The sequence below is a fragment of the Chlorocebus sabaeus genome, chromosome 12 (assembly GCF_047675955.1).
Source record: "Chlorocebus sabaeus isolate Y175 chromosome 12, mChlSab1.0.hap1, whole genome shotgun sequence".
NCBI lineage: Eukaryota > Metazoa > Chordata > Mammalia > Primates > Cercopithecidae > Chlorocebus > Chlorocebus sabaeus.
The window spans coordinates 101,715,584-101,741,192 of NC_132915.1; the positions used below are offsets into that span (position 1 = coordinate 101,715,584).

At 47.8% G+C, this 25,609-nt stretch overlaps 1 protein-coding gene across 5 annotated transcripts in view; it reads left to right on the forward strand.

Moving 5' to 3' along the window:
• The first annotated feature begins 4,065 nt into the window (after positions 1 to 4,065).
• Positions 4,066 to 25,609, forward strand: part of MVB12B (multivesicular body subunit 12B) — a 176,270-nt gene continuing 154,726 nt past the window's right edge. For 2 of the 5 annotated variants that reach the window (XM_073021923.1, XM_037994061.2), the window contains exons 1-2: positions 4,066 to 4,269; positions 17,714 to 17,836. In XM_073021923.1, the coding sequence (XP_072878024.1) occupies positions 4,183 to 4,269; positions 17,714 to 17,836 (210 nt within the window). In that variant the 5' untranslated portion in view covers positions 4,066 to 4,182. Of the gene's footprint in view, positions 4,270 to 11,932; positions 11,960 to 12,540; positions 12,616 to 16,150; positions 16,235 to 17,713; positions 17,837 to 25,609 lie in introns of those variants that run through there. The other 3 variants (XM_008006226.3, XM_008006225.3, XM_037994065.2) reach the window with 3 other exon arrangements.

The following is a 25,609-nucleotide window of genomic DNA, read 5'->3' on the forward strand; positions in this document are numbered from 1 at the left end:
TATCTTATTTCTATATGTATATACAAATAGCTCAATAGATTAAAATGGCTATTCCTATTACATACAATAGATATATAATACACAATGGATATACTTGTTTTTATAGGAATAGTTATTTTAAAATATACACATTCTCAGCAAACTAACACAGGAACAGAAAACCAAGCACCACATATTCTCATTCATAAGTGGGAGTTGAACAATGAGAACACATGGACACAGGGAGGGGAACATCACACACTGGGGCCTGTTGGGGTGTGGGAGGTAAGGGGAGGGAGAGCATTAGGATAAATGACTAACGCAAGTGGGGCTTAAAGTCTAGCATGCCGTGAACCACCATGGCACATGTATACCTGTGTAGCAAGCCTTCATGTTCTGCACATGTATCACAGAACTTAAAGTAAAATATATATATACACACACAAACACACACACGCACACACACAAATAGATCAGTGGATAAAAACAAAGCATTTGTAAACAGAACTTAATATATGATAAAAGTATATATTCTTACACTAGCGGCCCATAGTTTCTTCTGAAGTTTACATTACATTTTCATATTTGTTAGAGCAACATTTTATCATTATTCTTCCATTTCAAAAATTTCATGGGTATTTCCTCATACTTATTTATCAAGATAAGTTTCTTCTTTTTTGTTTGTTTGTTCATTTGTTTGTTTTTGAGATAAGGTCTTGCTCCTTTGCCTAAGCTGGAGTGCAGTGGCGTGATTATAGCCTACTGCAGCCTCAAATTCCTGGGTTCCAGTAATCCTCCCACCACAGCCTCCCAAGTAGCTGGGACCACAGGCACATACCACCATACCTGGCTCATTAAAAAAAAATTTTTTTTAGAGACGGGGTCTCACTATGTTGCCCAGTCTATTCTCAAACTCCTAGCCCCAAACAATCCTCCCACCTTGGCCTCCTAAAGTACTGGGATTATAGGCATGAGCCAACACACTCGGGCCAATCAAGGTAAATTTTAAAATAATTTCTTCCTGTTCCATCTCACCTCACCCCTCAGATCATATTGGTTCCTTGATCTGAATTTTACTAAATTTATAAAGTGAGTTGGGGAGATATGACATCTTTGCACTGTTGAGACTTCCTCCCCAGGGATTTGTTATATTTTTCCAATTATTAAGATCTTCTTTTATGTCCTTCAGTCAGGTTTCATAGTTTTCTTTCCATGGACCTTGCCATTTCTTGTTAAGCTTATGCCTAGTATATACTTTACAGTATTCATTGCTAAAGTGAATATGGTTTTTTTTTTTTCCATCACACTTCCTAAATGGAAATAACTGATATTTAGTGTTGTATTTGGAGGTCTCTATAAGTAATACTTCCCTCCCTATTCTAAGTTTGGAACAAACTGGGGCATAGACACAGGAAAGAGATATAAGACAAAAATGCTACCTTAATTTTTGATGAAGCTGACGGGAAAAAGTAGCTTTTGATCTGTAGCTAAGTGGGCTTGCTATATTTCTCCCTGATTTGAGTAGATTTATTTCTATAGTGACGGGTAGTGCAGGACAATAGTATCACTCTGTCTCTGAAACAGGTTCACTTACCCCATAGTGAGAGCACATGGAAATATTTGCTCTCTGCAGTCAGCCGAATCCAAAAAGAGAACTCAGAAGCATCTATTCTTGTCTACATTTTCCAAACTCACTCATCTTCCCTTAGAGTGGAGAGAGGCCAGGAGTCTCTCTATATGGAAAAGAAGGCTTCTCCCTTCAGCACCATAAGACAGGGTAAGGAGAAAGAAGAAGGAGGAGTAGGAGAAGGAGAAGGAGAAGAGGGAGGAGGAGAAGCCTTCTTCCTTAACATTTAGGAAAATCATTGATTTTGGTGTTTATCTTATAACCGATCACCTTACCAAAGTCTCGGTGATTTTTAGTTGATTCTTTTTTATTTTTCTTTTTTGGGAAACACTTAAATCATAAGCAAATAATGACACTTTTATATCTTGCCTTCTAATATTTATATTTCTTATTTATTTTTCTTATCTTATTGCATTGGCTTTATTCTATAGCCATTATATCAGGCATCCTTTTGACCCCGACTTAAATGAGAACATCTTTAGTGTTTCACCATTAAATATGTTTGTTCATGGCTTCTGATAAACTTTGTCATGTTAAAAGTTTAAACTTTCTTCCTATAATAGTTTACTAAGAGTTTTTAGAAATTTATGGGCCTTAGTTTTGAAGTTTATAAAATACTTTTAAAGCATCGATCCCATTGATAATATCCTGTAATTTGTTTTCCTTTAACAATGCAATGAATTTGCAACTTCCCTAATGTTGAATTTTTCTTGCGCCTCTGGAATAAATCTTGCTTGATCATGGTGGGTTTTGAGTTGTTTCAATAGTAAACTGGATTCAAATGGCTAAAATTTTATTTAATAGTTTTACAACTACTATATACTTAAATGAGTTGGTCTATAGTGGAGGTTCACATATTGAAGATTTATCAGTGAGCTTTAGGAGGTGGTCCTGGCTCAGATGAGTTTGGGAAATGCCAGGTTAAACAAATCAAACAGGTTTCTTTACTCCTGGACTTCACAGAGGCCTTCCTTAATATACGAACACTTATCGTGATTCTCCAAAAGGTACACTATAAACCGCATGCAGCACTTTCTCAAGTTGCCTGCAGAAGCCCATTTTCAAAAACCAAATATTAAATTCTCTGGGGGACTCGTGTTCTAGGTTAGTAATCTGCAGTTCTTTTTGGTATTGTCTGTTGGATTTTGGTATCAGGGTTATGCTAAACGTGGGAAATGAAATAATTTTGTTTGTTTCTTTTATTTATGTATTTTTCCTGTGTAACAGTTTAAGTAACATAGGGGTGATCTGTGCCCTGATGGAATGATAGGGCTTGCTGTAAAGCCGTCTGAACCAGTGGCATTTCTGAGTAGTGAAGACACTGGGAATGCACAAGTGCACGGCTTCCCTACAGGATGTTTCCCCCTGACAGCCCATTCTGCTTGGAGCCCTTTTCTTTAGGATCAAACAGTTATTATGGAAAAGCCTAGAACGTGTGAAAATGAGACTCAATGCGTTAGCAAATCGATGCTGATCACTCCTGCATGGTCCTCAGTTCCTAATGAATGCTCCAGCCTCCTGGCAAGAAACCTTTCAAATCTTGCACATGCTGGCCTCTGCCTGGGGTGCTTGGCTGGGCCGTGTGGGGGCATGGTTGGTTAAGGTGCAGAGTCTGCCTTTCCTACCAGCCACTCTAGCTGAGGGTCAAGCTCTGGACCCTCCCCCAACCATCCAGCTCCATTTTATCCTTGGCTTATGCCTTTCCCCAAGTACTGCAGAGTAGGACTCCAGCTAAAAACCTCTTCTAGATGCTTGCCTGAGGCTGGCCCCAGAGACCGGACTCTAGGCTTCGGGGGATAAATTATCTAACCAGCCTAAGGAGAGGCCTGAGAACTGCTAGGAAATTGGGGTTAGTTTGAGACGACTGGCTGAGCTCACCTTAGGTGAGCTGGTGGGTGGGGGAAGATGAGCTGAAGGATTCTAGGGTTCAGTGAAGCCTAGAATGGCTGGGTGGGCAGAGAGTCCCTAGAAGGGGCCAACTTCTAGCCTGAGGGCCTGGGGGCTTCCAGGGATCTGCAGCCGAGCCGAAGACTGGTCTTGGGTACAGCGAGGCCTACGAGAGCTAAGCGGGCTGAGGGTCCCTGGAAAAGACCAGCCTGGGGGCGGAGACCATCCATGCCCCACGCTCCAGAAGCCGGGGGCTGCCGGGGGCCTGAGGCTGGACTGGGGTCGTCGGCGGGCTCGGGGAGGCCCGGGTGGGCGCACCGGGGCCCTGCCTGGAGCTGACGGGCTGGGCCGAGGGGGAGGCTAGGGAGGCGGGGTGCCGGCCGGGGCGGCGGCGCGGGCTCGGGACGCCAGGGCTCCCTCTCCCTCCTCCTGCCCGAGCCAGCCTCGGGCGCCGGGCGCCTCCCTCGATCCAGAGCCAGCGCCAGCGCCGGGAGGCCCGGAGCCCGGCCAGCCGCCGCGGCCCGCGGAGGGAGCCGCCACCGCCGCCACTGGTGTTGTCGCCGCCGCCGCCAGGCCGCGCCCCGCCCCTCCGCCGCCGCCGCCGCTCCCGGTGAGGCTCGCGCTCGAGCTGCGGCGCCGGCTCTTGCCGCCTGGGCCCCGGGCCCGGCCCCTCCCGCGCCGCCCGGGCGATGAGAAGCTGCTTCTGCGTGAGACGGAGCCGGGACCCGCCGCCGCCGCAGCCGCCGCCGCCGCCGCCGCCGCCCCAGCGGGGAACAGTTAAGTGAGGCCCGGGCGCCGCGGAGGCTCGGCCGAGCCGGCCCCTGCAGCCGGGAGGGCGGGCTGGCGGGCGCGGGGCGCGGGACCCGGGCCGAGGGGCGGGCGGACGGGAGGAGCCGGGCTGCGCCGAGGCCTGCGGGCTCCGTGCCCGAGCTGCGGCGGGGACAGGCCCGGGCGGCCTTTGCCGAGCCCCGAGCGCGCCGCGGCTGCCGGTGCCCGGGCTCGGCCCGGCGGCAAGAGGCTGGAGAAGCTGGGGGACCCGAGTGCCGGCAGCGCCCCCAAGGCCCGGGCAGGTGAGGGGTGCGGAGAGCCACCCCTGCCCGCGTGAGAGGGAGGCGGCCCACCTGGGCACAGACTGTGGACAGTCAGTCGTTTGACCGGCCTGGCCTGGGGTCCTGCTCTCTGTGGTCACGTGGGTGCAGACCAACGTGCACCTGCCCCTGGGGCATGACTGCCTCTGTGATCTGGGCACAGCAGAGAGGACATCTAAACCCTCTGGCACCTGTCTGCAAAGTGACATGCCCAGCCTGGGTACCCGAGACCCACAGCACCCATCCAGGAACATGGTGGGCACGTCGAGCACTCTACAGTGACTCCAGCACCAGTGAGATGCAAGGGGCAGGGGCTGGGACAAGAGCTGAGGCATGGCACCAGGGGACATCACATCCTCAGAGGCAGGCACCAGGGAACGGGGTAGACCCTAGAGCATCTTTTGTCCTCTTTGTTACCAACACACAACTGTTCTAATCAGCAGCCCTTCTCACCAGGAAAGATGAGACTCTTCTGTTCCCTGCCCCTCAACAGCCTCTTGCGCAAGGCACTGAGGAAGACCACAGCAGGGCAAAAGGCAAATGGCGGTCACCCCTTCCCTGCTCCCTGCTCCCTGCCCCCACCCAAGAACCAGAGCCCACTCCAATTGCTGCCACAAAAGCAGACAGCAGACCAGCTCCTCTTAGGGGCCTTTGTCTCTCGTGGTTCCTTCTCAGTATAATCTCATTGTACATTTCTCGACAGCTGGCTGGATCTCATCTCGTTTTAACAGGGCTAGGAAATCTTATCAGCAGCACCAGAAAAGCTTAGAAAGTTAAAAGATAAGCTCTGTGAAGCCTTGACTAGCTGAAAAACTCAGTGTGCCAGGATGTTTAGTTACAGTAGATGGTGACACCTTTCTTGCTCGTTGGAAATCATGTGGGGTACTTGGAGATACTGTACCAGGCTCAGAATCTTTAAATAGGGCCTCTGAGAGCTGCTTCTGCTTGGGACCCGGGCTCCAAGCCCCATGGGAAGCAGCTGATGTGGCGATTACTGGTTCATTTAAACCTAAACTTATCATCGGTAATCCACATTTTTCATTCCCTCCTTCTAGGCTTTAGGTCACACTCCTAATTCAGGCTCAAGGCATTTTCCTTACCCTGTCTGTATCCTGCTAGGGGCCTTTTACCACTTCCAACTGGAATATTGTGCCCTGGTTATGTGCAGGGAGTTTAGAATTAGACCTCAGCTTAAGTCTTGGCCTTTCCTACTTACTTTGTGCCCTTGGACAAATTATTGAACTTTTCTGAGTTTCAGTTTCCTCATCTGCATAGTGAAACTAATGATAGTATTCATCTCATGGGATTATGGCGTGATGTAAATGAAATATTGCAAGAAAAGTCTACCTCAGTGCCTGCTACATGGCAAGAAGTCAGTCAACGGTAGGGGTTATTATGAGAGGTTTGTTGGCGGATGAATGAGAGGAGTAGCTTATTTATTTTTAGAGTTTCTTTCTATCTTTTTTTTTTTTTTTAGTTTTTGTTTGTTTGTTTGTTTGTTTGTTTTTGAGACAGGGTCTCACTGTCACCCAAGCTGGAGTGCAGTGGTACCATCATGGCTCACTGCAGCCTTGAACTCCTGGGCTCAAGAGATTCTCCCACCTCAGCCTCCCAAGTAGTATAGGTACCTGCCACCACGCTCAGCTATTTTTTAAATTGTTATTATTTTTAGTAGAGATGGGGTCTTGCTATGTTGCCCAAGCTGGTCTTGAACACCACAGCTTAAGTAATCCTCCCGCCTTGGCCTCCCAAATTCCTGGGATTACAGGCATGAGCCACCACGCCTGGCCTATTATTTATTTAGTCTTTAACAGGACAACCAGGAAATGATGGTATAGTAGAAAGAACACTGGGCTTGGATTTAGGAGCTCGTGTTTGACTCTCAGGCTACCTCCTGGACCCCAGGTGACCCTAAGTGAGTCACAGAAACTTTCTGAATCCCCATTTCCGTAATGTAAAAGTGTCTTAAGAATAAAGCCTACCCCATAAAGCTAATCAGTCAAGAAGGCTGAAGGAGCTAATGTATGTGACTGCACTGGGTACTGTACGAGGTGGGGCTCCTCATGAAATTTAAGTGCGATTCAGCATCCAGCTGCAGATCGTGGTGTTTTTTTCAGGTCCAATGTTTATACAGTTTGTTGAGGGGAGAGCTTTAAGAAAAAGAATACAAGAATATCCTGTGTTTGTACATGTTACAGAACCACGCCACCATGTGAGCACACTGCTCAGGGCCTTGGAAGGGGTAAGGGAGAAGTGTAGTCTCTATCCATTTCTTGGAGGATCTGCTCCTGGGGGGATCAGAATCCAAATGGCATAGGCCCCTCTGTCTGAGTTTGCTGGAAGTGCTCCATACTCAAAGGGAGACACCCTTTCCACACTGCAAAATAACGATGGTGCTGGAGTCAAGCCTGGGAAAAGTTGAAGGTGCTATGATGATGATGAAGATAACAAATGACTACATGGCTGGATGTGGTTAGGATAAGCACACTGTGTTGCAGAGCCTCCTTTGCAGGTTGGGTTGTGGAGAGGAGGCCTGGGTTTCTTGAATGAGCTCCTTCTTCCCAGGCTGCTTTGTCTCTCACCGAGGCCCACCCTGGCCAGCATTTCCCCAACCACCCACCCCTCAACCCCGGCTCTCCTTGGCCTTCTACTTGCTGGGCTGCCCTTGGGAATCGTGGCTTCCCTGTGCTGTCTGCACTAAACTAGTTGCAGTGGGTTTGCCAGAGTCAGGTCTGTCTCCAGCTGCCTGGGAGGCAAAGCCACTGCAGAGTGTGCCTGATATTACCTCCCTTGTTGGGGACATCCTGTGGGCATGCATTTGGTTTACTTGACACGCGTCTGGCGAGATGTGGAGCTTGTCCAGGCAGAAATGTGAGATCCCTGTGGGCCTGGAGCCCAGGGGTTGCACATAGTAGCTTTGTAGCTCCTACTTCCCTTAGGACTAGAGGGCCATCTTGTTGAACCTGTGGCAGGAGTCAACACGAGTTTGTTCTTTCTTTACACACACACACACACACACAGACACACACCAGATTCTAATCAGCAGAGCAGAATATTCAAAAGAATATCCCCTGATCTTTTAGAAGAGAGAAATAAATGAGTTCATAATGTGCTAAATATGCCTGTGGTGTTGATGAAAATGCAGATTCTAGGACCTCATACTCAGACTTCATTGAATCAGAATCTCTGGGGAATGGGACCTGGAATCTGCATGCTTAACAGACACCTTGGGTTATACTTCTGCTTACCAGAATTAGAGACCTACAGTTCTTGATGCTTTCTTAAAAAGTGTTAAATACACATAACATGAAATTGACCATCCTGCTCATTTTTAAGTGCACAGATTGGTGGCATTACGCACATTCACACTGTGGTGCAGCTAAGCTGCAGAACTTTTCATCTGGCAAAACTGAAACTCTGTGCTCATAAAACAACTTTCCATTCCCCCTTTCCTCACCCCCGGCAACCACCATTCTGCTTTGTGTTTCTGCGAGTTTGACTACCCTAGGTATTCATAGAGGTGGATCATACGGTATTTGTCTTTTTGTGACTGGCTTATTTAGTTTAGCATACTGTCCTCAAGGTTCATCATGTTGTAGCATATTTCAGAACGTCCTTCCTTTTTAAGGCTGAATAATACTCCATTGAATATGTGTACCATATTTTGTTTATTCATCCATAGATGGATGCTTGAGTTGCTTCTATCTTTGGGCCATTGTGAATAATGTTGCTCTGAACATGGGTCTACAATTCTCTTTTGAGACCCTGATTTAAATTCTTTTGTGTAGATACCCAGAAGTGGAATTGCTGAATCATATGGTAATTCTATTTATAATTTTCTGAGGAACCACTACACTGTTTTCATAAAATAGTGGCTGTACCATTTTACATTCCCACCAGCAGAGTGCCAAAGTTTGCAATCTCTTCACATGCTTGTGAACAGTTATTTTGTTGGTATGTTTGTTTTTGGTTGTAGCCATCGTAATGAGTATAAGGTGAGATGTGGTTTGGATTTGCATTTCCCTAGTGGCAAGTGATACTGGACATCTTTCTGGGTGGTGGTTGGCTATTCGTATATTGTCTTTGGAAAGACTTGTTATTCAAGTCCTTTGCCCATTTTTAAATTAAGGAATTTGTTTTTGTTGTTGAGTTGTAGGAGTTCTTTATAGATTCACATATTAACTCCTCATCAGATATATGATTTGCAAATATTTCCTCCCATTCCATAGGTTGCCTTTTCACTCTGTTGATTGCCTTTTGCTGCAAATTCTTGATGCTTTCTACACATTATAACTCTGTAGAAACAATATTATTTGCTATTCCGGTTTTGTAGGGATGGAAACTCAGGCCCAGTTTAGTTTAACTTGCCTAGGGTTATGCAGTAAGTCTCAGAGCTGGGATTCAAGCTCAGGTCCCTTGGACTCTTCCATTCCTCTGCTCTGCCTGCCATTCCCCGCTTGGAGCTAATAGCATAAGGAGGCCCCATGGAGGTGTGAAGGAAGGGGCATTGGTTGGAGAAATGTTCAGTTGCAGGCGGGGAAGCATGAACGGAAGGCCTGGAAATCTCTTCCGTTAGACCACTGGGGTGCCCCTTCCTGTAGCTCAACATCATTGCTTAGATCTTAGAAACAGCAGAGAAGTGCAGACAGGTTTTTTAGTTCAGTTTGATTGTGTTTTGTTTATTTGTTTTCTTAAGCATTTTATAAGCTTGTTTCAGAGCCCATCTGCTCCTCGCAGTTCCCCGAGCAGTCCCTGTGTGTTCACACCACGGTGCCTTTGTTGAGGCTGTGTCTTCTGGGTTCTTTGTTCACCTCTCCCTGCCTGACCAGGCAAAAGGAAGAGTCCCCTCCTTTGCAGTCCCTTTCTCTTGGGATATTTCCCACAGCCCGTGAGCTCCATGTCTTATTCATTGCTCTATCACCCAGCACTGTGGAGCTTCTCCTTGGCCATGTGCTCTCCAGTCTCAGTCCCAGCCTGAACCAATTAAATGAGAACCCAAGGATAGGGAATGGGAAAGCTGTGCTTTCACAAGCTCTCCAGGGCATTCTTCTTGCAGCCAGCCTAGATGCCCATTGGCCCCTGACAGGCCCACATCCAGCCTGGCTGCACTGAGTTAGATCTAAATCTGGAATCCCCTGGAAGTGCTGCAGTCCCTTCCCCCCTCCTCTGCAAGTGGCTAACCTCTGGGGTCATGGTGTGTGTCCTGCATGGAGGCATCAGTGACCCCAGACCCTGGGCTTTCATTGGAAGGGGTCTGACAGTTCTGCTATTCCCCCACCCCTTTATGTGCCCTCCTTAATCCAGTGAAACTTGGCAATTTTGAGAGGATAGGAATTTTGTTTGTTTATCCTTCCCCATTCATTCATAATCCATTTGTTGAGCACCCACTGTGAGGTGGCCATTATGGTGGACATAACACACCTTTGAGTAACTTATGGTCTGCTAGGGAAAGCATGTTCTTGCCTTCTGAAAGGGAAGGCTGTGTGTATGTGTACATGTGCATGAGTGCATGTATGCACATACGTGTGCTAAGACTACGTGCTTGGATGATTTCAGGATTCTGAGTGGTGGCACCTGTCTGGCTGGGCAATTGGAGAAGGTTTGAGGGGAATGGAGGATGTGACCCTGTTTGTTTTTTTTTGAGACAGACTCCCACTCTATCACCCAGGCTGGAGTGCAGTGGTTCGATCTTGGCTCACTGCAACCTCTGCCTCCCAGGTTCAAGCGATTTTTCTGCCTCAGCCTCCCAAGTAGCTGGAACTATAGGTATGTGCCACCATGCCTGGCTAAGTTTTGTATTTTTAGTAAAGACAGGATTTCACCATATTGGCCAGGCTGGTCTCAAACTCCTGACCTTGTGATCCATCCACCTTGGACTCCCAAGGTGCTGGGAATACAGGCGTGAGCCACTGCATCTGGCTGTGGCCCTGATTTTATTTATTTACTTATTTATTTATTTTTTTGAGATGGGGTCTGGCTCTCTTACCCAGGCTGGAGTGCAGTGGCACCATCTCAGCTCACTGCAACCTCCTCCTCCTGGGTTCAAGTGATGCTTGTGCCTCACCTTCTCGAGTAGCTGGGATTATAGGCACTCACAACCACACCCAGCTAATTTTTGTATTTTTAGTAGAGACAGGGTTTCGCCATGTTGGCCAGGCTGGTCTCAAACTCCTGACCTCGTGATCTGCCCACCTTGGCCTCTCAAAGTGCTGGGATTACAGGCGTGAGCCACCGCGCCCATGCATGACCCTGGTTTTAAATGGTAGGGTGGGTGTCTGCAGGGGAGGAACCTGGTGCTCTTTGCTGAACTGTCAAGAGGAAGGAGGGGGAGACTGGAGGGCGGATTCTGAGGCTTTTCTCCATGGAAGATTACCTTTAGATTCATTTCATCCATTCATTCATTCTTTTCTCCATGGAAGATTACCTTTAGGTTCATTTCATCCATTCATTCATTCTTTTCTCCATGGAAGATTACCTTTAGGTTCATTTCATCCATTCATTCATTCATTCATTCATTCATCAAATACCTGAGGAGTACCTGCTCTCTTGTACTTAAATTTTGGACTGTAGACCAGCTGTTTTAGTGTCAGCTGGGAGCTTGTTAGAAATGCATGTTCTTAGACCAGCTCAGGCCTACTGAATCAGTATCTCAGGGGGTGGGGTTCAGAAATGTCTGCTTTTCACAACCTCTCCTGGTGATTTTTGCACATGCTAAAGTTGGATAACTCCCACTCCAGAATGTGGACTTTCCATCTCATTATTGTAGCCTCAGTGCTTAGCCAAAATTGCTCCGTACTCATTTGTGGACTCGCTGTTCACACGCCAGGCCCCCGTAGGGACTGGGAATGTGGGAGGATGCTTCAGGGGGAAGATGGCAAGGTCAGCCGAATTTGAAGTATTCCTGAGCCATGTGGGCAAAGACACCAGACAGATACCTCTGAGTCTAAGGAGAAAAGCCTGGCTTGGAAGTATTTTGGAAGTCATTAGCATATGGGTAGAATGATTAGATGACCAAATGTATGAAAAAATAATTCTCAAGACCCATGTGAAAGCCCAAGAGGGGTGTGGTGGCCTGGCTGGCCTGAAGACAGGTATTCTGATGATTCTGGCAGGGTCCCCCATTTGCCTGGCACTGAGATGATATTAGTGTTTTTACTCTGTGAGTACTGTGCCCCTCAGGGCAAGCTGTGACTCCTATCATCAAACACTCAGGAACCATTGCTTTTGGGGCCCTGGGGATGGTTTCATTTGTAGGCATCTGCCTTCTGTTAGGGTCCTTTTTTTTCCTTCTCTACAGGGGACAATATGACACGATCCAGCAAGACCTGATGGGAGTGGACACGGACTACCCTCATTTGCAGTGATCATGGGCAAGCAGGTGGTACCCACAGTATACTAGAGAATGCCCTACCCTCGAGTAATGTTCCCTGGTTTGCGCAGAGTCAGGCCTGTAAGGGGCAGGGCTTTGGCCAGGACAGTGCTATAGAACTTGATCCTGGATTTATTTTTGGAAAGTGAATCCTGGAACCTACCATTGCACCTTAAGGGTTGCAGGAATCTGAACCCTAGTCCCGCCTCCTGTGGTTTATGCAAAATCTATGTTTGGTAATCAAATGGTTAATAGAAATCTAAGCATAGGGCAGATTGAACAGACATGTGCATACACTGGATTCTTCTGTTGCAGGAAGAGGAAGTGCTCACAATTGTTTGTTCCCTAGCTGGAAAATTATTTGCGATCTAGGAGAGCTTAGAAAAATATTTACCTTAGTTGCCCAACAACTTAGCAGTCCTTCTAGCAGCCAGTGACTTGTTGCCCCCTGACTATGTCCAGCAGCATTTGTCAGAGTGATTTGACTCTGACTGGTCACCAGGTCATCTGTCTAAAGTTCAGAGGCGTCAGGATGCCATCCTGAAGCTCCACAGTGACAGCCTCTCAAGTCTGTGCACTGTCCCCCACAGGTGACCCCAAAGCCAGCTGCCCATTTAACTGGGCACGGCATGGACACTGGCCCCAGCTCTCAGCCTTCTGAGGAGGTAGGTCTCTGCACCTTTCTGTAAGGAGGTGGTTGGGTTTGTGTGTGTGGTGTGCATTGGTGAGGCCTGGCCACAGGTTCCCTCCTTGGGGACAGGCAGTCCCTTGCCTGTCCTTCTGACCCTTGCTTGCAATTTGCCAGCAGAAGAGTGTCAGTAATCCTGGGGCACCAGAGGTGGGCATGGATTCTTATAGACCATTGCTGCTGCTGGGAAACAGGCAAAGACCCTCTCTATGAAGGCCAGAGCAGCAGCTTTTACTGGGGGACAACCCATTTCCAGCAGCCACCTGCTCTTGTGGCGCTTCCCGCGGCGAATGAAATGTTTATTCTTTTCCCTTCCTCAGCCCTGGAAGCTGGTAGATCTGAGCAGGCAGTTTTTGTCTTTGGTGCCCTTGACTTTGGATTTCAAGCAAGCTGATCGCAAGTTTGCCCTTCTGTAGGGATGTAATTAAGCCACGGTTTTTGTCATTTCAATTCCAGTAGCCCAATTTAGCCTGCCCCCCTTTAATACTTTGAAATTACTCTCCTCAAAAGTTGTATGCCAGTCATGCCTTCAGCCCTGACCAGCAGCGCTCGCTGGCGCCGCTTCTGAGCCGGCCTCACCAAGGCAGGAGGCCGAGATGGCGGGAGGCTGGAACGTGGGCCCACTGCCCACAGCACCTCCTTTGAAGGCAGCGCCCCCTGCCCCCTGCAGTTGTTGCTCCCTGAAAGCACTTTAAACTCCTCGGCCCACACCCCGCCGCTGGAAGGGCCTCGGTGGAGAGAGGTCTGAGCTTTGTTAGTTGCGTTTTGATTTCAGTACAGGAGTTGATAAAACGAGATAAACCCCAGGCTCAGGAGGGCCGTGGAAATTAAACAGAGATGATATCAAAGTTCCCCTGAGTTTTCAACTGTGATACAGTAGCTCAGTTTTCTCCCAGACTGGGGCCGGGAGGCACGCCTTTGATTCCGAAACAATGTTCAGCATCAGTTAAGCCCAGCACTGCTGACTTTCAGGGATTAAGCACACTGTTGTAGTAATTCTTTGATCAGCTACAAGGGAGCAGTGTGCCGTCTGTATGAAGGGTCTTTATAGTTAAAGTTCATTTCTCTGTGAACCTGGGATGACAGTCTTGTGCTAGGTGCTGCAGTGCCGGGAGCTGGGGCCTCCCCAAGCGCTATCTGCAGCACTGCAGGTGGAAGCTGGAAGCAAGCTTGCTCCTGGCTTTGTTGTGTGGTTTGTAGAGTGCTCTTTGAATATGGCATGGTGGAAAAAATCCTCTTGGCTTAGAAAACACTTCACCTTAACCTTCCCCAGCTTTCCCATTCCGTACACATGTGGGCACATGTGCATACGTGTATGTGTATGTGCACACACACACACACACACGCTACTCTCCTGCCTTGCAGAGGAAGCCTCTCAGGAGCAGACAACGCCTGAACCGAGGCTCTGCGGTCCCTAGCCTTGGAAATGATCTTGCAGAGGCTGTATGCCCACTCAGGGGAGAGGTCAGAATGGAACCGTCTGGGACCTGATGACCTGCGAGGTGAAAGTAGGAGGACCTGCTCAAGGTCCAGTTTGAGTCCCTGGCATCCCACCACCTTTATTCCTTACCCAGCATGTATTGAGAATAGACTTAGATTGGCCCAATCCTATAGTTCTGCAAAATCTCAACATTTGTCTTGTCATCCAAAACACTGGGTCAACTTTGGAGGTTCCCTATAGAGACCTTCCTTGCAGCCACAACTTGGATGGCACAAGTTTCCCCATCTTGCTTCCCCCTCCTCCCGATTGGCCCTGCAACTTCCAGTTGGATATGGAGCCCCTGTGAGTTGTCGATCCTGCTCGTACCGTGCCATAGATCAACCTATTCCCTCCTGTGCGGTGCTCGGATCTCCCTCATTAGGCCTAAATTTACCTCCATCCTACACAAACATGGCCTTAGCTCATTTTTATTGTTGTAAATTATTTATGAGGGGAATGTTGAATCTTGAAACTGAGGTGTGAGGAAAATTAATCCCATGCTACTTTTATCCTTCTGTACTTTTTTCCCACTTGCTTGACTTATTGAGCTGTGGCTAGAGAAAGAAAAGCTTTGGCATTTTAAAATATAATTAGTGTTGAAACTGCTTTCTCAATTGGATGCCTTTCTGCCTAGTACAATGGAAAACAGACCAGACCCAGGGAGGAAGACCAGCCGTCCCACTCCTGGGAGGTGACCCAGCCACCTACCAGGTTTGATGTGAGCTTCAACTGGGAAAGAGCCGGAGAAAGCTTCTTGAGAGCTGCAAAGCACTGTCCAAATGCTACAGACCTGTTAGTGTGTTTTGTGGGCAGTTTGGACTTTGAGATACAGATGGATGCTGGATGAGGAGCTGTTGATACAACCTGGGGTTGTTGCAACTAGGCCTCAGGATTTGATGTGAGAGGGCCCGCATGAATGGCCTCCTCGAGTCCTCAGCCGCGGGGCCATCCTTCCTGGCTTGAGGCTCCGCGCGGCCTGGGAAACGTGGAGCACTAGTTAATAAATGGCCTTTTGTTAGGAAGGTCAATTGAAGTGCCGGTAGAGACGCCGTTAAGAGTAATTTGCAGTCAGAAAATATGTAATTCAGGGCAAGCGGCTTTGAGTGATGGCCCCTGCCATGGATATCTTGGGCGTTTCTCATTAAAAGCTGCCTTGGTTGGTGATGGCGCTTCCTCCATGAGTCGGCCGCAGCACGCGCGGCCCGGAGCCATTTGTCCATATTTCACAAAGGCCGCCTTCGTCTGTCCGGGGCACAGCAGCTAGGGGGAAGGAGAGAGAACGGCGGGCGTTGAAGATGCTCTGCGAGCAGCTCTGCGGGGCCCTTTGGCAGGCCAGGCCCAGCTCCTTTGTCTGCCTCAGCCGGGGGCCGTCCGCAGCCATCTTTGAACCTTCTCCTGGGCCGCCGCAGGGCATTGTGGGAGCAGCATGGCTTCTTCCAGGGCCTGGTGACCCTGCCTCCTGCTGTTGAGAGCGGGCGCCAGGCAGAGGGCCATTGTCGTCATTGTACCGGGAGGTACGATGTGACCAGGGGGTGTGGCAATGAATCCACCAGCAAATAAGATATTGCTTATTCATGCTTACCCCCACTTCCCTCTCTCTTCTCCTTTTTCTTTGTCCCTTTCTTTTCTCTCTCTCTGATAGTAGAGTCCATACTATCTTTAAAAAAAAAAAAAAAACTTACCTCACATGTTCTTTATTAAATTCACAGCGTGATATTTTAGCACTGGCAGAATTCGTACATTCTGTTAATGAGTTGTTAATTGCAAAGCATTCTTGGTAACCAACAGCAGGTACCAATATTTTGCAAACTGCAGCAATGTTATTTTCATGTTACCAATACTACGGGATTTTTCAAGTGCTGAGCCCTTTTGATCAGTGCCTGCTCTGGATCTGCAGGTGCACATATTTAATTCTAAACCTTTATTGGGGACATGCATGTGTATTCACTCAATAAATATTTACTTAATGCCTACTGTGTGCGGGAAGCACTAAGCCCTGTGTTTTATGCAGATAAACCTGCCTGGTAAATGAAACTTGAAAATAGAAAATGATGCAGTGATGCAGTGTGATACCCCCTGCCCTGGCCGTTTAGAAGCTTATTTTCAGAAGAATTAGGTAAAGCATAACTTTGTTAAGCTTTTGTTGTAAACAGAAGAGGAGACTGCAGCTGTGCCAGGCACTTCCTAGCCTTGATCGAGGACTCAGCTCCATTGCACAGACAAGTCTGTTTCCGGAGCTTTTTGTGGGTTCCACTGACTTCGTGGGAGACTTGCATACGGCATTTTGATTGTTCCTATTTAGGAGGCTGCAGTCATTTTTAATGGCCTCTGCCTTTTCTAATTCTAGGCTAGAAGCAAGAATATTCCTCTTGCCTGCTTAGTGAGGTAGGGTGTTTGGTTTGCGTTAGAAGCAGTAACCAGCCTTGAGAGATCTGGCAGACCTACAGCCAGTTGAGTTTAATTGCTGCAGAAGGAGGTGGAATTTGACTTGCTCTTTTTCACTGCTTGTCCTTTTAAAAGTACTTAGGTTCATTTACATATGGTGTTGTCTCTCTTATTTGCTTTCTGGTGCACTGCCACTCCAGCTGCCCAGACCCAGTGCTCTCTATATTCTACCTGTCTCCTCTGGTCACATCAAGAGGCAGTCAGCAGCAGAATAATAATTCCATTTTCCCTCCCTTTCTCTCAAAGTGCCCAGCAAGAATTATGATCATTGTTACTGTTTGGCTTTGAGTAAGTGCCCACATGACCCGAGGGTAAAACACAACAAAGGGATCTGCCAGTCCCCTAGGGAGTGACGCCTATCAGATTTCTGACCAGTTACCTGGATTGTATGTCCCACACCCCACCAGTCTTATGTGCTTTTTTGAGCGCCTACTGTGTACCAGGGACCTCTCCAGACCTTTTGTTTACATCTACTCTCTTTGACTCTCTTGGTGCTCACAGCAGCTCCGCAAGGGTCAGTATCATGACCTCGTTTTATAGCTGAGAAAATGAAGGGTCCATGAGGTTAAATTGCTTACTCAAAGTCACCAACTAGTCAGTCATGGAGCCGGGAGTCCAACACCATTCCTTCACCCAAGCCCAGAACACTTATTTCTATGTTTACAACATTCTTTGCTTCTTTGCAAAGCTCTGCCTGCTGAAGGCCTAACCTTGGCTGTGGGTTTGGAAGTCTAGGCCTCCGTAGGAGAGATTGCAAGGGAGAGAGAGGAAAGGTGTTGTTAGGCTTAGCCATGTCTGACGTGTCTTCAGAGCAGCTGCTGGTATCTGTTCAGAAATCAAGCAGCTGGATGGCGGAGTTAAGAATGACGTGCTCTTGGGTTTGAGTCAAACTTACCTCCTGAGAGTAGAGACAAGCTCTCATGTTAGCTCAGTGTTCAAAGCTAACTTGAGAAGAGTGGGGACCAGAGGTGATTTGAATTCTTGACCTAGGTAAAGGGTCACATAGGGTCAGGACTCATTCAACTAGTTCAGGTATGTGAACCTCAGGGTATTTGTCCCAAGATTCTGGTTCTGTCTGTTTGAGACTTTATATTATTCACATAAATGCTATGTTTGAATTTTGTGCTTTCTTTTTCCTTTGCTGAACCAGGACCAGTCCACCATGCCTGAAGTCAAAGACCTCTCAGAAGCCTTGCCAGAAACGTCAATGGATCCCATCACAGGAGTCGGGGTGGTGGCTTCTCGGAACCGAGCCCCGACAGGCTATGACGTAGTAAGTCAAGATACTAGTTTGTACATTTTGCTCACTGATTCTACAAGTATTTATCTCCTGTGTCCAAGACCCTCTGACCCTTGTGTGTAAGATGTGCTTCTTCCCTCTAGGAACTTAATCAAGGGAGGGTCTGGAGAGCATCCTGGTCTGGGAGTTAGAAGACCTGAGCCCATCTGGGCCATTTCCTGGCCTTGACCACCTCTATGATGGTCATTTTCACCTTCTGTAAAATTAAGGAGTTAGATTCATTGATTTTCAACTTCTGGTTGTGACATTTCATGAAAAGGATCCAGAGTCTATGAACGACTCCTGGTGGTTGTCATGTATTGTCATGCATGTGTAAATATTGTAAAGGCATTGTCCTATATCTGTGTAGCTCTTTACAGTTAAAATGTTTCCTACCTGTGAACTCATTTAGCTCTTATGGGCTTTTGGAAGGCTGGGAGGGCAAGTAGCTGTATCGCCTCTTTGCTGATTTGGAGAACCCAAGCTCTGAAAAGTGAAGTAACAGAGTCCCAGTCTTTGGATATGGTGAATCATCAGGACCAGACTCCCTCCAAGTCCAGCGCTGTGGCTGACCACACCACCACAATTTAGTGGAGAACTTTCGTTGCTTTTCAGCAGACATCTGTGCAGGTGTTCAGTAGTCCTCATGATTGGAATTGGTTATTTTGTTGTTTCAGTAGGTAAATTCTGCTTCAGTTGTAAAATTCTGATTACTAAGTACAGAGGAACATTATGAGGGTTTAATTAACAGTGGATATTATCGTGTGTTCTGAGATTCTAAGGTGGTCTCAGGTTTACTTTCCTCACTTTGTGACGTTTTGTGCTTATTCACTGAAAATGTGCACCAAGAATACATAAGAGTGAAAGAACACGAATCTCGTTAGCCAACACTGAAAACCTCCCACAGCAATTAGAATAGTGTCTGACGTCCTGAAGTGACGAGGATGCGATGCCTGGTCCAGCAGAAGATGCCCCAAGGCAGCGTTTCCCAACTTCGGCACTGTTGACATTTCGGGCAAGACAATCAGATAATTCTTTGTGCTATCCTGTGCTTCATAGGATGTTAAGCAGCATTTCTGGCCTCTCCTTAGTGAATACCAGTAGCACCTGTCCCTCCTCCCCCAGTGGTGACAACCCAAAATGTCCCCAGACATAGCCAGATGTCTCCAGGAGCAGGGGGTGGCTGGGCAGAATCAGTCCCCATTGAGAACTGCAGTGGTCAAGGCAGATCTGTACTGGGTCAACCAGTGCTGGGTCCTGGGTAAGGAAGGAGGAGCCTGTCCAAATACTACACATCCCTTTTCCAACTGTTTGAAAGCTCATAAACATTTTAAAAGTGAAAAAGTGAAGGAATCTTTTCTGACAAACATTTGAGTCTTTCCTGCTGCTTGACTTCAAAGCACGATTTGAATGTATAACTTTCCATAAAATAGAATCATTAGGTATGGCTTTGTGCCATGAAACTCTGGGGGAAGCTAATAAAAATGTTCCTGATTTGAGAAGCCAAAGTGTCTTTTGATGAATTAGGGATGAAGCAGCAAGTCATGAATCAAGGCAGGGACTGGGAGTTCCCACTGTGGGAGAGGATGGGCTCAGGGGTCACTCTCCTAGGAGTGCTTGCAGGGAGCTTGAGCCCAGGGCAGGGGTCTCCCCATCTTCCCATGCCCTCTTTTGTTGATCTGTATCTTTAGCATTCCGTTTGTACCTTTAGGGTCATCCTGCTTGCTTGGCTAGTGGGTGGCAGATGGCCTTTGATAGTTTGGTTTTCTGGAAGTCTTGGTAAGTCTGACAGGAGTAGAATCTATCCCTATCATTTTCTCCTAACATCTAGCTCAGGGCAGAAGAGCGCAGTGTCAAATGAGTAAAATTAATAAGCACATTTCATGATTGTGCTGTGCCGTGCATTTTAGTGGGAGGTGAGCAGGGCAAGGGGCTTGAGCTCATCCGCCCGGTAATTACCCAGCTCTGCACGGCCGAGGTAGAGACTGCTCGGGCTCCCTCTGAAAGCCCTAACAGGGAGAGAGGTGGGAGTCCCCTCCTGGTGCTGGCCTCTGGACTGTGTGCAGACAAGCGTCTCGTTCCCCAGAGGTCTGGCCCCAAGTTCAAGGAAGGCGGGGAGGGCATGGTGAGAAGAGAGACTTCTCATTCCTTTTATCTGGAGTTTCATATTAAGTCAACATCCAAACCAAAGTGCACGGCGCTCTGTGGTGGCTAGGCTGCAGAGATGCTTAGACAGAACTCCAGCAGATGAGGAAGCCCTGCTGCGGATTGGGCCGAGACCTCTCTCTGTCTGGTGTAGCTGCTGTAGGATTAATTCCTCCCTGCACACAGAGCCCGTTAAGTACTGCCACCACGCAGCCCTGCGAGTTAGGCACCAGATGGACTGGTGACCCTGAGTAGCACAACTGCTTTAAAATGAGCTTAGGTCCCATTGCTGCTCGAGGTAAAAGGTGCCAAATGTTCATTTATAAAAATTTAATTCAATAACTTCCCTTCTCTCTGGGTCAGGGGAGCCTTCTTAGGCTAGGGGGCTGGGGATTGTATGCTAAACTTCTCAATTTGTTGTTCCGATGTCTGCAGTCCTCTCTGAAAGAGCATCCCTTTTCTGTTCTGCACCCACACTATCTGGGAGTGACTGGTGCTTCTCTCCCCTTGCAGTCAGAGTTGGGGTGAGTCTCGTGCGTCTTTGTGATGCCACGTGCCCGGAGTAGTGACTATATGTCATAGATGACTAGTGTTTGCCAAAGATAGTGCATGCGGTTTTGTCCTGTGTGGATGGTCAGTTTTCACAGAATTGTAATGCTCTAAGAAGCACTTCCTGCTACAATTCCTGTGTGCGGAATGTAACCTTTGATTTACAAGCCACTCTGGGATGTTGCAGTGTCTGCAGGGCATCAAGCTGGACCTTACTGAGAATCGTTGTTGGGTGTGTTTCCAGCGATATACATTTTACCTTTCACCCACATTCCTTTGCCTTTCTAAATAAATGCTTATGACCAGGCATGGTGGCTCATGCCTGTAATCCCTGCACTTTGGGAGGCCGAGGTGGGCAGATCACTTGAGGTCAGGAGTTGAAGACCAGCCTGGCGAACATGGTGAAACCCCATCTCTACTAAAAATACAAAAAAATTAGCTGGGCGTGGTGGTACGAGCCTGTAATCCCAGCTACTCATGAGACTGAGGCAGGACAGTCGATTGAACCCAGAAGGCGGAGGTTGCAGTGAGCCAAGATTGCGCCACTGCGCTCCAGCCTGGGCAACAGAGTGAGACTCTGTCTCTGAATAAATAAATAAATGAATAAATAAATGCCTACAACTCAGAGACTGAAGCTGCAACACTATATTTATGAGATGACTCTTTTTCCATAAAAAACATGTCTTCCTTTCCTTGAAAATATACTTTTCTTGGTTAGAAAAAAAAAAAAAGTTAGCAACACAGAGAAAGTGAGACGAATCAAACACTCCAGAACATTTTAATTTTACATTGTTTATCTGTCCACCCCATTTTTTGAGTACCTACTATGTGCCAGCTAGGAGCTGGGGAAACAGCGATGAGCAAAACACACACAGCTCTGCCTTCATGAAGCACACAGTCTGGAGAGGAAGACAGGCAATGATGGTTGCAAATAAATAAAAGATGAAACTGGGGGTAAGTGCTTTGAAGGAAAATCCTTATAGATGATTCATCTTTCAGATCTAGCTTTCCAGATAATTCTGACAGCATGAACCCCTTGCATCCTACTTCTAAAGATCACGGATCATTCCTTTCCTTCCATACCTGGAAGCCTGCTAGGTGTTGGAGCCTTTCCCAGGAGACCACCTCGAAGGTGCTCACCATTCTTCAGTGCCAGGTTTCTCACCTGCCACCACATGGCTCCTTTTTTGTTGGTGACATCTGCGAGGTTGTCCCATGGCTGGGTTCAGCTCCCTGGCCACATGGCAGCTGCTGCTCTGGCCTTTCTGGCCTGTGCAGGGGTTGGACGCTGCTCTCCCTGCATCTCCCCCTCCTCTGTGACCCTCCATGGTGTCTTAGTCCATTTGTGCTGCTATAACACAATCCCTAAGACTGAGTAGTTTATAAAGAGCACGATTTATTTCTTGCAGGTCTGGAGGCTGGGAAATCTAAGGTGAAGGGCCTGCATCTGGCAAGGGCCTTATTGCTGCATCATCCCATGGTGGAAGGCGGAGGGGCAAGAAAGGGAGAGTGAGCAGGAGGGGACCACACACATCCTTTAATCAGGAACCCACTCCCGGGATAAGGCTGTTAATCTACTCATGAGGACAGAACCCTCAGGACCTAATCACTTCTTACAGGTCCTGTCTCTCAACACTGTTGCATGGGGGATAAAGTCTCTAGCACCTGAACACTGGGGGCACATTGAAAGCGCAGCACATGACTTCCCATAAAACAGCTGAGACCAAACTTACTTTTAATGAGAACTTTCTGGGACTTTGGGGGATAATGGGAGTGAGATATTAAAACTCAGAGGATCTTGACAGCTGTGGTGGGAGTCCAGGTCCATGCTCAGACCTCTTCCTAGCCAGCCCTCTGTCTTGCTGTTGGCTGACTTCATCTTGCCTACCTCAGAAAAGCGTTGCGAGTTGCCAGGCTAAACTGCGTCCTGGTCTCAGAGAGACTAGGAGATATTTTATTCTTTTTCCTTACTCCAATTTAAGACCTCCTCCATTCTCTTCTTGAGAAATCCCACCCAACACACGGGAGTCTTTCCTGCAAAGTAACCCTGAAGTGACAGATCAACCTCAGGCTCCATGACTCTTTCTGAAAGTCCAGGTAAGGGATTCCCAAGCTTTAGTGGGCCTCAGTCCCCTGGAGGGCCCCATATCAGAGTTCCTGCCTGAAGGTGCTTTCCACCCTCGGGCATATCTAGAAGAGCAAAGGCCCTGATGATAATAAGCATAGGTTTCAGTGGCAGGCAAGCAGCCACTCCCCAGGAGGTCTCTCTGATCACCACATATAGGATAAAAATCCAAATTCTTTGATTTGGCTTTCATGATTTCAGTGTATCTTACAGTTTCACTTCCTTCTACTCATCCTTTCTCCAGCCCCATTGAACGGCTCACTTTCTCACATCCAGAATAAGCAGGAACTTTGTACCATTGTACCTTTAAACCCTCTTTTTTCATATTTCTGAAATGCCTATACCCAGCGCCCTAACTTTTAATTAAAATTTTTCTCATCCTTAAAACCCAGGTTACATAGCCCCTTAGTGAAACTTTTTCTGACCGTTATTCATTTATTTGCTCATTGGTTTCACAAATGTTTATTGGCCACTTAGCTATTGTCCAAGGCACTGGAAATCCAGTATCCTGAAAAGGCCAGGCTCCATCAAGTGAGAGGTGAGAGATGAGGATGGGCAGGGGGGTGAGACGAGATCATAGCCGCTAAGGAGTTTGCTATTATTCTGAGGGTGGTGGGAGTGATTGGGAGATTTTAAGAAAAAAGAAGCTCTTAGCCAGATTTGTGTTTTCCCAAGTTCACTTGGTTGGTACAGAAAACAGTTCGGGGGAGGATAAGCAGTGGGGGAGGATAAGCAGTGAGGCAGGTGTGCGTGTGTGGAGGCTGTGAATTTGTGCAGAGTGAGAGCTAGAGCCTGTGCCAGGCTATTGACAGTGGACATGTGAAGCAGTACATGGATCCTGGGGCTGTGGGAACTTGGGACATGGGAACCCAAATACGTATATTCTTTGATGGCAAAAATGGGTTGAATGTTGGGAGTCAGGGGAGTGGGGAGGAAAGGGAAGGATGAGAGTGCCACAGGGTATCTTTTTGGCCAGGGGTAGATGCTGGTGTTCTCTGCTGGAATAGGAACGGAGACAGCCAGGTCGGGTGGAGGCAGGAGGGAGACTCTTGGGTCAGTTTTGAACACCTTGAGTTTGAGCTGCTTGTATGACTGTAGCGGAGCCCTAGGACCGAAGGTCTGGAGAGGGGTCTGGGCACCATCCTCATATAGCGAGGACCGTGGGCATAACTGGGATTGTCTAAGGAGGGTTATGGGACTAGAAGAGAGGTTGTGCCATTTCAGACTCCACTGCCGTGGAGGGTCACTGGTTAAGGATGGGCAGAGGAGGAGGCACTCAAAAGGGGACTAAGCCTGAGCATCCAGAGAGGTAGGTGGAAAATTAAAGAAAACTAAGGGGAAAAGTGTATTTCTGTAAGAAGGTGTGATGAGTAATGTTCAACGTTGCCAAAGTGAAAGGAGCCTGAAGGGTGTCCATTGGGTTTAATGCAAGGAGATGGTTGTGAAGTTGGTGGCAAGCTCAGAGGCAAGGATAGAGTGGACCTGCAAGGTAAGTGGGAGGTGACAACGAGAGGTTGAGAGTGCAGATGACCTTTGAAGAGGAGAGGCCAGGGCATAGCGGGAGCTAGAGGATGCCATGACCCCAGGAGCCTTTTCTCCCTTTGTTAAAGGTAGGAAAGTGTTCAGTGTGTCTAGTTGCTGATGAGAAGGAACCAACAGAAAGGGAGGGGTGTAGATACAGGAGAGAGGGACTGGCTGATGAAGCAGGGCCCATGAGGGGGCAAAGGAGTTGGGATCCAGAGCCCAGTCAGAAAGGGGCACCGGGTCATGTTTCTTTAGCCTTTGCCCCGTCCTGCCCCTGCACGCTGGGAAGCCAGCCTTGGGCTTGGCCTATGCGGGCAGCACATGGGCCAGCTGCCCTGAAAGTCTTCACTTCCCCTTTTTTACCGCTCCCCCCTCCCCCTATGTCTCTTTCTCTTAACACTATTTCTGAAACTAATTAGACAAAAGAACCTTTTTTAAAAAACAACTGGACCTTTATAATTTATATATGCCCAAAATGTAATAGGAATTTTCTGAATAATTGGAGTTTCAAATGCTCGAACGCAAATATGAGGGACTATGGGGATCCTAGGAGAGGTCAGCTTCTCTCTGGGCCATTGGGCTGGGTATAGGGAACATAGGGAGGGATAAGTTTAAAATCCCAAACCTCCAAACGAGGTCCTATTCTTTTACTTACTAAAGTAAGAGAAGGAAAAAGAATCTCAATGGTGATACAAATTCAAACAAGCTTGCATTTTTATATAGTGCTCAAGGAATTTTTAAAAATCACGTTATGAAAAGCATGTGAAGATGGCAACTATATCTTGTTAAAAACATATGGCAGATATCAAGTGAAAATGTGGGACGTTGGCATATCCCGTCTGAGCACAGCTGTCACATGGATTTTCAGAAAGCCGAAGCTGTGGTGGGGGGCTTTTCGGGGGGCAGGAAAATTGCCCTCTTTCCCCATGGGCTGGAGGACAGCGGCAGCCCAAAGCCTCAGGCAGTTGCCCCTCCTGGAACTCTGCCTCCATGAAGCGAATGAGGAAGCAAGGGCAGCAGCTTGTTCCGACTGTCCTGGCTTCCTGAGGACAGAGCTTTGCTATCGTGGGGCTACTAACTGCAGAAATAACCACAGACTTTGAGTCCTGCCACACAGATTGGCTTATTTTCAGAACCAGAGCTTGTTTTGATAAAAGGCACCAGGTGTTCCTCCTTTTTGTTTTGTTAGAAAATACATTAAGCTGAGATTTACTGAAAATGCGGAAAGTGGCTTTGTAACTAGCCCTGGGCCTTTGTTCCCTGTGGCCTGGATTAGCAAACCTCTTTTAAGGTCCTTCCCTCCACATTCCTGTTTGTCCTGCCACACCCTGGCCCCAAGGGAGCAGAGCTGCGGTCTGAGAGGATGCATGTGGCACACTTAGCACAGTGCTGGCATCCAGGAGGTGTGCAGGAGGCAAACATCA